Source organism: Idiotropiscis lumnitzeri, chromosome 9 (assembly GCF_059441095.1).
Source record: "Idiotropiscis lumnitzeri isolate Australia: NSW breed Sydney's pygmy pipehorse chromosome 9, RoL_Ilum_1.0, whole genome shotgun sequence".
In the NCBI taxonomy this organism is placed as follows: domain Eukaryota; kingdom Metazoa; phylum Chordata; class Actinopteri; order Syngnathiformes; family Syngnathidae; genus Idiotropiscis; species Idiotropiscis lumnitzeri.
The window spans coordinates 12,783,999-12,796,969 of record NC_142399.1 but is presented as its reverse complement, the minus strand read 5'-3'; the positions used below and the strand labels follow the sequence as shown (position 1 = coordinate 12,796,969).

General features: G+C 41.8%; 1 protein-coding gene across 1 annotated transcript in view; it reads right to left on the bottom strand.

Annotated features, from left to right (window-relative positions):
• LOC148330294 (protein kinase C epsilon type-like) overlaps positions 1–12,971 on the bottom strand; it is a 29,611-nt gene that overhangs the window by 15,827 nt on the left and 813 nt on the right. Inside the window, exons 2-10 of the mRNA XM_088304381.1 lie at positions 6,572–6,635; positions 4,042–4,210; positions 3,269–3,303; positions 3,109–3,197; positions 2,888–3,020; positions 2,656–2,813; positions 2,003–2,087; positions 1,701–1,909; positions 474–647 (exon numbers count right to left, since the gene is read on the bottom strand). Of these exons, the coding sequence (XP_088160507.1) occupies positions 474–647; positions 1,701–1,909; positions 2,003–2,087; positions 2,656–2,813; positions 2,888–3,020; positions 3,109–3,197; positions 3,269–3,303; positions 4,042–4,210; positions 6,572–6,635 (1,116 nt within the window). The remainder of the gene's footprint in view (positions 1–473; positions 648–1,700; positions 1,910–2,002; positions 2,088–2,655; positions 2,814–2,887; positions 3,021–3,108; positions 3,198–3,268; positions 3,304–4,041; positions 4,211–6,571; positions 6,636–12,971) is intronic.

Below are 12,971 nucleotides of genomic sequence, written 5' to 3'. Positions count from 1 at the left end.
ACTACCAAAAAAGGGTCAAGTGCCCAGTTCTGTAAATGGGTTACTTGTATTTGGCGCGTTCACTCGTTGCATTGGACTGCTGTGGAACGTTATCCAGATGGATGCGCAAATGTATGCCAATCTCAAAAGATAGTGCTTCATGCGAGTCGCATGCTGACTATGCATCCACTGTGATCTGGAAGTTGCCGATGTGAACAAAACCGATTCATTATACGGATGATATCGTTTTTGTTAAGACATTTCAGATCACGCATATGATTTGCAACTAGATGACCAAGAAATGTGATTAAATGTCCTTGTGCTTATTTGCTCCAAAACAATGTAAATCATGTATTCATATCTTATTAAGCCACTAAGAAAGGAATCCGGCCCACTTGAAATTGAATCGTGACCGCCGTGCAGATGTGCAGATAATAGGTGGCCAATTGGCTCCCCCTGCAGGCGGTATGTGCATATGCAGGCGCTCTTCTTACTTGGGTCTGGAAGCAACAGTGCAGCTGCGTCAAATAGGGATGTTGGCGAGCCAGCGCCAGGATGCGCTTCTCGGTCAGCGTGCAGTCCACGTCGTCATCCTGCAGGATGACGTCTTTCTTCAGCACCTTGACGGCAAAAACCTCCTCGCTGCCCTTCAACTCAGCCAGCATCACCTGAATGCCACAAAGCACGCCGACAAGTCACTATTCTGTACTCATACATAAGAAGACCAATAAAAATAAAAAGACAGATAACACCGCTCAACAGCAAATTTCAATCACAAATGGCTTTACGCGTCCCCTCATGTATTTTTGATGAGTTCAAAAATCTATTTCGATTTTTTTTTTTTTTTGCACACCTCAGTTTTTTTCCCTTTCACATTTGTTTTTGCGTTTCGGATTTTACCATGCGTTGCCATTGACAACCATACTATTTTTTTCAGAAAAAAAATAAATCACCTGTTGCTGAACCTAACCATTCATGAATATCTTACCTTATTGCAAATAATATTCTGGATATTATGTTATGATACTAACTATGATTGTTAAGTGAGCTAATATGAGAGGATCGAGAAGAATGCAATTCACATAGTCAAAAAGAAAAAAACTGTGTTGTCAGTTGTGCATGCCATTTCTTTCCAATATGGAAATACTCAAAGGCATATATTCTTTATCCTCTGCAATAAATGACCAATATTGCTGCAATTTAGTTACCGCCGTCTTTTTCTCAATAAATCTGTGTGTAGTACATGTCTGGATGTGTTACACTGCCCCCAGTGGTCGAGCCTTACACAATGGAAAGAGATTAGCGTTGAAACAAGAATTTGTTTAAATCTTTACATTTCTACATAATTAATTTTTTAAGTGCAACACTGTAGAGTGATAATTTTCTTCACAGAAATGTATCCGTTTTTTTTTTTTTTTTGCTACAACACATTAAATTCATTACAATGTCAGGCTGTCACTAATGAATCCTTTTCAAGTTCATAATTTGAAAGTTACGTCAGTAACATGGCGCTCGTAAAATTTCAGGGGCAAACATTTTGCGTCAACCTATTTTTGTGGCCTGGTTATCCGACTTGGTTGACTTTTTCCCGCAGCCCAATTTCAATGGGAACGATGATTTCAGACAAATGTGTTTGGAGTTGAATTAACACTGTCCAAGTGCTCGCAATGGAGGGTGGGTCCAATCAGAACACCGAAGGTTAACGAATGTAATATCCTGACCTTTCCAAAGCTTCCTTTTCCCAGCACTTTGATGAACACAAAGTCTTTCAGATTCATTCTTTTAGGTTCAGCGGCGCTGTGAGAATTGACTTGGTTGTTTGCCCGTGGTTCATCTGTTATCACGGCAGCGGACGACGTGAGCGACGAGAGCTCCTGGCCGCGGTGGTCAAAGGAGAGAGCTTTGCAAATGTTTTCCAGCTCCTTCGCTTCTAGGCACACACGCACGCAGAAAAAGGGGGAAAAAAAAGAAATTGGGAGGAGGAGGAGGTGATGAGGATGATGATCATTTTGGCAGTGAGTACCTGGGTCGCACGGTGACGTGGGGGCCGACCTAGAGTGGTTTTCATGGCTCTGAGGTAAGGTGGGATGCCGTCCGGGGTCGTGAACCTGAGGGAGTGGCGCAGACAAAAATCAGCAACAATGACGCGCCATACTTCCAAATCCCAGAACACTATCATTATGTTTAAATAAGGCAGAAAAAAAACATTTTGCTTGGTTTGGATTTATTTGCATTTCAAATAGTTTCCGGCTGAAATTGTTATTTTCTGCTTAAAATAAACTTATTTTGCTTTTCTCCCTTGGGCTTAAATATTTTTGAGTCCTAAATGATTTTTTGTGGTTTGGTTGCAGGAACTGTTTTTGCTTTTACAGATGAAGTGATACTTGCTTTTTGTTTGTTTGGTGTTGTTTTGTTTTTTTTTTTGCATAAATTAGAATCACATTTTGTCTAAAATCCAAACAATTGGAATTTCCATCAATCGAACTCTGCTGATTTCATGTTCTCAGTTTTGTTTTGTTTTTTAAACGATTATTATTTGCTAAAATTAAATCACAAATCTTTTAATTATTGGCATTATTAGTGGACGCAATGAAATGCCGCAACCCCAGGTGGGAGAACGCCATCGTGAAGCGCAAAGCCGATTGGCTGGCGCAAATGGAGGCAGTCGACACCCACCTGCGAGTGTGCCGACTTTTTGCGCCTCTGCGCATTGTTGGAGATCTTGTCTGGCGTGACTCCGAGATCGGAAAGGACTTTGGCGATGCCGCGTGCGTCCACACCGCAGTTAGGCGCCACGTTTCTTTCGCAGCGCCTGTGGATGTTCACCTTACACACTGACACACACACGCACATGCACACACACTTGTCCAGTTTCAAACCTACTTCAAATCCTTGTCAAGTCTCGTACCTTTGCACTGCAGGCCTTGCCTCAGCAGACCCCACAGCAGCGAGCCACAATGGTCACAGAAAGTGAGAACTTTAAAGTTGTGGATGCGGAACTTGTGTGGCAAGTTAACACTGAACCGCCGCGAGGCCACCGGCTGCAACGACGGCAAGAAGAAGAACATGAAGAAGAAGATAATGCTTTGGCCTCGACCGCATGCGGTGCTCCATTTAGGCGGCGCTAACCTCCTCCACTTTGTCGTCCTGCTTCTTCATGGCGGCGCACTTGGTGATGATGAGCTCGTGGCAGCGTTTGTGGACCACACATGTGCAGACTGCACCAGAAGGCAACACGTGAACATGTGAATCGAGAAGAGGACGGAATCATCAGTGATCTCTTTCCTACCTTGACACTGGTAGCCTTGCTTGCCCAACACGCCCCTGAAGGGTAAAAAGTAATGATATCGTTCAATAGAATGAAAACAAACAATTCAATGCCCATTGTGCTATTCTTTCACTTGTGCACGTTATGGCCACTAGGGAGCAGTGTAATACAGAAATACGGAAATTCACAGTTTGACAGCTACAGATTTGCATTTTCTCCAGATTTTTTAAAAATATACATTTTTGATTTTTCCACGTCAATATCCCACCACTATTTTTTTAATGGAAAAACATCAATACTTCTATTCATAATCTAATTATAATCTGTGCTTTTTCAAGATTCCGGGGTGTTTGAAGAATTACTCAATCCCCTCCCCCTCCCCGATGCATTTCATACGTTATCATTTCAATGAGGATTTTCGTTATTTGCGGGCTGACCTGGTCCCTATTGTCCACAAATAGCGGGGTCCACTCCATATGGATCGCCTCAGTAAGCAGCAGCAATATTTGAATTATTCTCAGAAGATAAAGAATACATGCCTGCGAGCAGGGCTGTGTAGCGCACTCCTGTTTGTGTTCCATTCACTTGAATGAACTTTGCTAAATTACAGCTACTTGGTTGGTTGAAATACAAACGCTGTAATTCGCTTTGTTTTCCACCAAACTTGAACTGAGAGCATCATTAAACTGCTGGAAGCCTCGTTTTGCCAACGAGATTTCCGTGAATGGGCCACAGGTGAAGTGGAACATAGCAGGGCGCGGGTGTGAGGGCAATTGTGTGTGCGGCTGACTGACCAGATGAAGTCGCGGCAGTGTGAGCAGTAGGTGGGCTGCCTCAGGTAGGTGGCCATGAACTTGTGGCCGTTGACCTGGTGCACCCGTCGGCGGAGGGCGCCCTGCCGCCTCCTGGGATGCATCCGCTGGCGAAAGACGCGCTCCTCATTGTCGCTACTGACAGTCGCCGCTACACAAAAAGTCACAAGAACATGTTTTTTTTTTTTTCATCCTTGAATCTGACGCTTGATAAAAAAAAAATTCGCTTTACAGTTCTGCCGTGTTGTGTCTTTCTCAGAGAGGGAAATAAAATAACAATACATTTTCAGCAAACAACAATACCAAATTGAACACATCCGACCTTGCATCACAAACTTAAAAAAAAACAAACACACTAAATAGGCCCAAAATGTCCATTTGCCCTTCAGGGTGTGCACACTTATGTTAGCGGTGGTTTAGATTTAGATATTTGCTGTTGGTCTCCAAAACCACAGGTTTTCATGAGTTCTAAAAACACAAAACACACTAAACATGGTATCGTTAAAGTTCTGAAGCTATTTTCAACACTTAAGATGGGGTAATAATTCATGAAAAACTCATGCGAAAACAAAGCTACATCATTGATTTGGGAAAAATCTGGAATCCATCAAATTTTCCACCAGGCACAAATTTTACAAGGTGTACACTTTATTTTATAACAAAGTGCGTTTATTGTGTGCATTTCTTCAAAGTTTCATTTATAACACCTCTTTTTTTTTTTTTTTTTTAAAGGCAATTGAGAAAAGATTCTTATTTGCAATGGGGACTTTGCTGCAGACAGCAGACTAAAAAAAAGCTAAATAAAAAGATAGTTCAAATCAATACAATGAATACAAATTACACAACCAGAATTAGAAGACGCATTGCATCATAGCAGGTGCAGCGATCATGAATAGTATCCCTCCTGTTTTGTTTTGCAGTTGTCTGACATAATTGCACCACGTGCACACTAGATGGCACTATACAACTGTATGGAGCAAAATGAAAGGCAATGGATGTGACGCACGTGCACTCACACAGCTGAAGTGTTCAAGTTCATTTAACATATTCAGTGTCAGTATGTGTTTATTCTTGTCTTTCTATTTTGTATGGCACCACACACGACATCGCACCTTTGTGTCTTTATGGGGACATTTTGTCTGGCACATACAAGCGCTTTCCACCGACATTTGGGAGAATACGTCACTGCATATTGCTGTATCATAGCAGGGAGCTTATTTAGCAACAGAGGACACTTTGTCCGGTGCGAGTGTGCGTGCGTGCGTGCGTGCGTGCGTGTAGGAGCGAATGGGTTGATTGCAGCTCTCAAGTCATCCATGTGATGTGGGGTTTTGCAAACACATTTAAGTAATGACTACAATTTAAAGCTATGCACGCACACATGTGACAAAGGTGGAAAAAAGTGGCTATTTTGCCTCCTAATGACACCTTTCCCACTGCTGTATTTTGAGGTGTCCAAAGCCGGCCCTCGAGGGCCACTATCTTGCATATTTTTTATGTTTCCCTCTTCTAACACACCCGAGTGAAATCATCAGCTCATTAGCAAGCTCTGCAGAAACCTGCTAACGATCCTGCTCATTTGAATCAGTTGTGTCAAAGGAGGGAAACATGGAAAATATGCTAGAATATTGGCCCTTGAGCACTGGATTTGGTCATCCCTGATCATTGTTTGTTTTACAACCTTTCCTGAGCTACGGTGGGCATTTTACATGAGAAGAATCTCATCGCACACCACAAAAAGAAAAAGTATGACTACTGAAATTGACTGGCAAATACGTCAGTGGCATAGATGGCAGGACAATTGTACATTTGTAAATAATCAAAAACAATTTCCAGAGAAATTGTCACTCAAATCCTCGATGGGAATCATGGTATTAGAAAAGAAGACTCCACTTAACTCATCAATGAGTCATCCTTCTCTGCGGCCCTTTTATGCACCACTCGCTCTGTGTCATGTAACTGGCCTTGTGTGCGTGTGTGTGTGTGTGTGTGTGTGTGTGTGTGTGTGTTTGGTTCTTAACTCGTTGACTGCCACTTGATTTTTCATAGTCATATTTGAGCATTTTTACTGATCTTCCAAGACCCACAGATAATTGTGTTCTGTCCCCATGTAAGCACCAAAGCTACCAAAAGAAAGAGTAGACTCTCTTATTTATAAAAAAAAATGTATTTCACTGTATTTTATTGTATTGTCAAAGCAGTGCAGCACATGCTGTTAGAGTGCGAGGTGCCTGAAATTGCCCGACATCCAACATGTTGGCATTTACTGCCTCATAATGGACGTGGAAAGCTGAGATTCGCTGCCTCATCTTTATCATCAACTCAAAAGCTGTGCTGATCCCAAATCTAAAGCAATACAACATCGCCATCTAGTGGCATAATAAGATTTAAATAAGCAAAAAAAAAAAGTACTTGACCAATAGCAGACTAATAGAAAGTCTACGGCAGTGAATGAGTAAAGTGAGTTTTGTCGTCAGCTGAACCCTCCCCAAAAAAAGGGAACCGATCGTACCTTCACTCGAGGTTTCTGAAAGATCAATGACAACGTACACCCTCCCCTCAGGCTCCAGGTCGACCTGCAAAAAGAGAAAAAAAGAACTAAGATTAGGACCCAAATACCCAATAACTGTTTTCCAGAAACAGGGCGTGAGAGCGCAGGTTCGAGTGCTCTCCCACACAGCCGTGTTGCGCCTCTGAAACGACATCACACAGGTCAATTTGATCTCGCTATTATGTGTTGGGAAAGGGCCCGTCTCATCTCGACTGCAGTGCGATTTCCTGGTAGGCAGGCTTGTCTAAGGCGACGTCGCGCCAACTTTGTCGTCTCGGAGAGTCGTTGCATTGGTGAGACAACCGAACCCACCCCACCAACTGCAAGGTCTCCGCGAGGTCTCCGAGAACTGCTGGAGACTGACGAGTCGTCTACAGCATTCATCTCAGAGATGTCGCAGAGACCCGCTGGAGAAAAAAGGTCTCAGATAAAAAAAAAATAAAGTAACATTGTTAGAATTTTCCGCAACTTTCTGGCAGGCCGGCAAATCCCTGTGAGATGTGAAGACTTGTGTCGCGTCAGGTCACCAGCTCGTCTTCGGGCCAGTGAGACAGGCCTCCGACTTTCATACAGAGCAGGCATTTATTCACCTAAGCCTCTTTCGCTGTCCCTTTTGTGCACTGAAAAAAAATGTTTGGAATTTAAAATGATCGGACAAAGTAAAATCACCTGGATCCAGAGAAGTGTTTTAAGTAGACTAGACACAAACACAATTTCAGTTTGTGCAACCACTTGACGAAATGAAATCGATTAAATTCAACACATTTCTTTCAGTTTGGGTTCTTTGTACAAAAGGGCTTCGTGACAACTATCCACATGTCCTAAGCACGCACGCATGCACGCACTCACACACAAACTAGAAAGTGAAGCTGTCACGATATGTATACAGAAGATGGAAAGCAGAGACGAAGTGTGTGGGGTGAGAGAGTTTACGGTTTGAGAGGGTGCGCTGATTGATTCTTTGTTTTAGTTGTCACGCTAAAGACGAAGCCTTTGTTTGTTAACTCTGCCAAGCATGGACGTGCAAAAGACAGCGCCGCTTTGCACAACAATCTCCACGCAGATTAAAAACATGCATTGTTTTTTTTTTTTTTCTTTTTACGATTGACACCTCCCACTCAGGGGTTTATTTCTGTTTGATTCAGAGATTTTCTGCAAGTGAATCAAAGGAAAGCTATGACTTTAAACTATGCTTCTATGAATCCTGAATGATTGCCAGAGCATCCTGTCACTCGGAGTTTTTGCACTCACGCGATAAATTGCCGAAGAAAATGAACCTCTGGATATACCGGAATTTATTAATTCTACCCAGGGTCATTCAGGGGTCACAGGGGACTGTTAGGGGAGGCATACACAAACTGCGTTTGTGCGAAGGGAACATTCCGTGCTCTGGTGGTCAGCAGGGATGATAAAATAGAACTCCTTGCATGGAGATTGTCGACAAATCTCGTGCATCAAAAACCAGTAAATTTAGTCACCAGGCCAAGGCGGGACAAAAAGGCATCAGAAAAACTTGCAGGGAAACTTGAAGTACTCATTCAGTGCGGCAACCTTTTACTCACAACGGCAACACCGGAACCATTTACAACTGTTGCCTAACACGCAGTCATCCATGCACACCGACTTGTTGATGCAATGCAGGCAAAAATAAAAAAAATACATTCATTGTGGCTTTTATTTATTTACATTATGCCAATGACGTCGAGGCAGGGAGGTCAACATCCCAAACGTAGCACCTCCCTTCCTGTCACGCAGGTGCACACGCTTCCAAATATAGCGTGGCCTGAGGACGGAAACACACACATGCACACGCACACACATCCTGCAACTTGATTATATATTGAAACACAACTACATACACACAACTTAAGGATAAGGTCTACCAAGTTTTTTTATGTCAGATACGCGATTTACCATTTGGGTTGTTCAATTAATAAAAGGTAAAGAGACTTGTAATTAGGCAGGATTTTCTTTATGCCAATTTAGTTAAATCCGCTAACATTTATTTTTGCTGAATTTACTCAAATTTAATTCATCAAGTAGACGATACATCTACTTAAAAAAAATCTGTTTCCGGATGATTTTATTAGGCGCAACCAAGCGACAAAATAAAATGAAGTGATTTAAACACATTTTTGTCAGTGTAAATGTCGCATGCTGAAGGAGCAATGCTTCAAAAAGATATTGAAGATTTCACATCCAGGTCATGATAGGGAAAACAATCAGGATAAAATAAATCCACTGACTTCACGGTAGTCCATTATCATCTGAACTACAACATTTCTTTAACTTATAAGGGCAACAAAATCCTAAACGACCACAAGACCGTTTTGTTGACTTTGGCAAATGCTGGCGGGCCATGGAAATAAACTTCTTGCAAAACGCTCAAGGTAAAAGTGCCTAACGGAACATCATCAGCAGCTTAGTCGCAAACGTGAGCTGCACAATTTTCATTCTATTTCTAGACTAAGCATAAAACAAAGAGAAAACAACCCCAGAATAAAGAAATACAGGTACGCTTGAACACACGCTGCCGTCTCACGTCTCTTACACAAACAGTGGCGCTTTTGAAGCTTTCGGAGGCAATTTTTGTCATTTGCCCATTTCGCGAGTAGGTTCATCACACGCACAGAGGGCCAATTCAGGGGCCGGACCAATATCAACCTCCGGCCTTCGTTATTTAAATCATTTTTTAAAATTTGTCACGTCCCAGGCCCCAAAAATGGGCGTCCGACTGGGCCGGAAGGCCGGAACATTCCACCCCCTGGACGGACCGCCCCGCTCTGCAAGTAGCTTTGAATATTCAAACAAAACTGATGAAGCAATACCTATAACAGCACTCAAATGCATAGCTGTTGTCCTGTGTGAGGAACAACAAATTTTACTGCAGCTGACTGAGCAGTTTTGACCATGCAGTGGATCTCTGCATATTTGCTGATTCACCTATTTTTTGGGGAGAATGGATCACCCATTATTTGTGGAAAGCCTTGTTTGTTTGTCGGATTGTTTTCCTGATACGTTGCTTATTTGCTTTATTTTGACCCCACCCCCTGCTTTTTATAGTTATTCCATGGCAATTTGAACGAGCGTAATTATTTTGGGTGGTTTTGACAGACATATGGAGGGATCCATTTCCTACCGCCCACAAAATAGCGTTTGTTGGGATAGTACTCCCCTCTGGTGTTCAAGGGACACACACCAGAAGGAGCAGCAAAATATCCACTGAATTGAAGCAAAAAACTGTGATTTTTTTACGTTGCATCTTTTTATTCAGTATAATATTATCTATTGCTACTTTTCTTGTTAAAAAACAAAACACATGACAAACATTTTCTTTCCAGAAAGCAAGAAGGGGTTAGAGGCATTTCCACTCATTTTAATGGCAAAAGTGCTTTCCAGATGGTGTATTATAAATTAGCAGCAAATTAGAACACAAATTAAAACGCAAACACATAAAGATGGGAGTGTTTCGAGTTACAGGTTCAGTCACAAAATGATTTCAATTCTTATCTCAAGAGCCAAGTTTGCATTTTGCTGTGCGCTTTGCCTTCCATACTTGTTCTGCTGTGGCAGACTGGGAGTGCGTGCGTGCGTGCGTTTGAGAGTGTGTCAGTGCCAAGAGGCCGTGTGCTCGCCGTCACATGCACAATGTCCTGCCTTGTTTTTATTCTGTTGTCCTTCACGCGTCCTTCAAATCTTAAGGCTGCAGTCCCGTTTTGTTTTTTCTTTGGCTACGGTGCGACGCAGTAAATTTTAACAACAAAACAACCTTACATTTCATTTATTGTGGATACTTTTTAGCGCCTGAACAAAATTACCCAAAAATGAAAACAATGACGGTTTGACTTCCTCTCTGTTCGCTCTGTTTGTGTCCTTTTCCTCATCCTCTTTATTTGTCTCCTCCTTCTTCCTCATCTCCTTCTTCTACTTTCTTCTTCTCCACAAACGTACCCAATGCAAGTAAGTACGTACAGTTGGTAGTGGCGCTTTTGACACGTTCAGAGGCATGTTTTGTCGTTTGCCCAATTCGCCGGGTAGGTTGAGATGAACTTCTTTTCCCTTCTTTCTTGCTCTGGGAAGTCGACTGACAGTGAAAACAGGAAGTCGAGCCTGCAACATGCTGCCTTTATTTTTAGACACACGCACACTGACACGTTACACACGCTGAGGCCAGCGGCCGCTTCCGCTGATGCGACCCTCCACAGCACCCCCACAGGGAAACAGGGTCAAGAGGAGGTCAAGTACGAGTTCTACCTTGTATTTAAAAGTGACAAGTAAATTGTTTTCTTGCAGAATGCTCACTCACGTAAAGAAGCTTCAACCTAAAAAAAAATCTAACAAGTCAAACCTGCAAGGCCCAACTTGGCACCAAACCGTACAAGCTCATAAAGACATGCATGCGCGAGAACCAAAAGTAAATGGACAATGCTGTCCATTGCTATCGGCAGATAATATGAGGAGTGACAGCCATTTTAGGTAGAATGAGTCCTTTAGAGGAGCTTCAAAGAATGCAAATCGTCAACCAAAGAATTGGGGAAGACAAAGAAAGGCATTATTCTTCAATGGCCAAGTCAGTGGGCTGATGTTAAGCCAATGGCAGATTGGCTGTTAGCAAGAAAAAACTTAATTAGACGCAGCATGCGCTGCTGATAGGCATGGACTGCTTTCAACAGATTTAAAAGGGCATGCTTTGTAAACCACACAAACTTCAAAACTTTCCATCTGTGTTGTGAGCTGGTGTTTTTTTTTTTGAGTGGTTGGTATAAAGGATGTGCAAAATGTGCTTATAAAGAGTGGCTGCTACAAGAGGCAATACTTCCCATTGAGCGATCGCATTTACCAGAGCACCACGCACCAAACTCAAGCTCACGTTAACAACGCTTTGACAAAAATTCAGCTAACGTTAACAACGCTTGGACAAAAATCAAGCTAACATTAACAACACTGACAAAAATCAAGCTAACATTAACAACACTGACAAAAATCAAGCTAACGTTAACAACACGGACAAAAATCAAGCTAATGTTAACAACACTTTTGACAGGAGTAAAACCAACGTTAACATATAAAGCTGAGTGAAAAGTGACATATAAAATGAGCTTTGAGCAAATGTCTCGACCATTGGTTAAATAAATATTACAGATTTCTTAACAAGCTAACTAGCACAGCTAACATCAGTTCACTTCCTTTGTGATGTTATTTCACAAAGCGGAGAAGGCCAGGGAAGTCCGCATTATTGCCTTTATTGTATTGTTATTCATAGTTAGCCATGGTGGTGTAGCGTGATGGTGGACGTTGATGCTACATTGCAATCTTTTACGCAGTTTGTTGACTAAAGTGATCGAAAAAGCTTCAGCAGCCATTTCCGTCCTGTCAAGCCAAAGTACCAGTTATGGTTTACAATTCATTCACTGCTGCCTTGAGAATTTTTTTCCCTCCCTGCTGTTTTCTTTTGAGATGTAACCCCCCACCCCTCCTCCTCTAGAAGTTTCTAAACAAGTATTTGGAACAAGGTGTGTTATTGTCACACTGCTGTAGTGCTGATTCAGTACAGCATGAAAGGGTATCGAAACACCCCCGCTTGGTTTCTCACATCAGCTTGTCCTTTGGCGATGAGAGGACAGAATGACTGACTGCACAACAATAACAACGTAGACAAAATGTTTTGTGGCTGATTGGAAGACACGAGGGACAGGGGTGACAAGCACAGGTGCACACAAAAGACGCACAAAGGAACACGAGAAAAAAACAAAACTAAATATTCAACAAAAACAACTACATCAACATAACAGATCATGACAACTATTTTGGTCATCGATTGTTTTGTGACTTTGCTTAACTTCAAATTGTCCAATTTTTTCCCTCTCAACAGGAATTATAATCCTCTGTTGAAATCAGACGGATCATTTTGGTGTTCTTTCATAATTTAGCTTTTTAACTTTTTCCCGATTTTCGAACATGTTGATGACCAAACCGGCAATAATTCAGTCAGACAATTTCTGGGTGTGCATTTACCGCTATTGTTTTGTTGCCAATTTGAAATAATGTTGCAGTTTTTAACAGAGGGATACAGATTTTGAAAGTTTTTTTTCATTCTATTCCTCAAATAATTAAAAAAAACTAATCAACATGATTATTGATGACATTGTTAGTTGCAGCCCTAAATGTGTTCATATTCTACTGCACTACAAACTAGTTCTGGACGATGAAATTATGTAACGACAATCATAAATAATTTGCGTTATTTCATTTCCTCACCCAATAAGAACGAATGAAAATAATTAATAATGAATCGGATTGATAAACAGTATCGCTTCGTCATCTAATTTCCATGACGTCATGAAAAGTTGGTGATGATGAT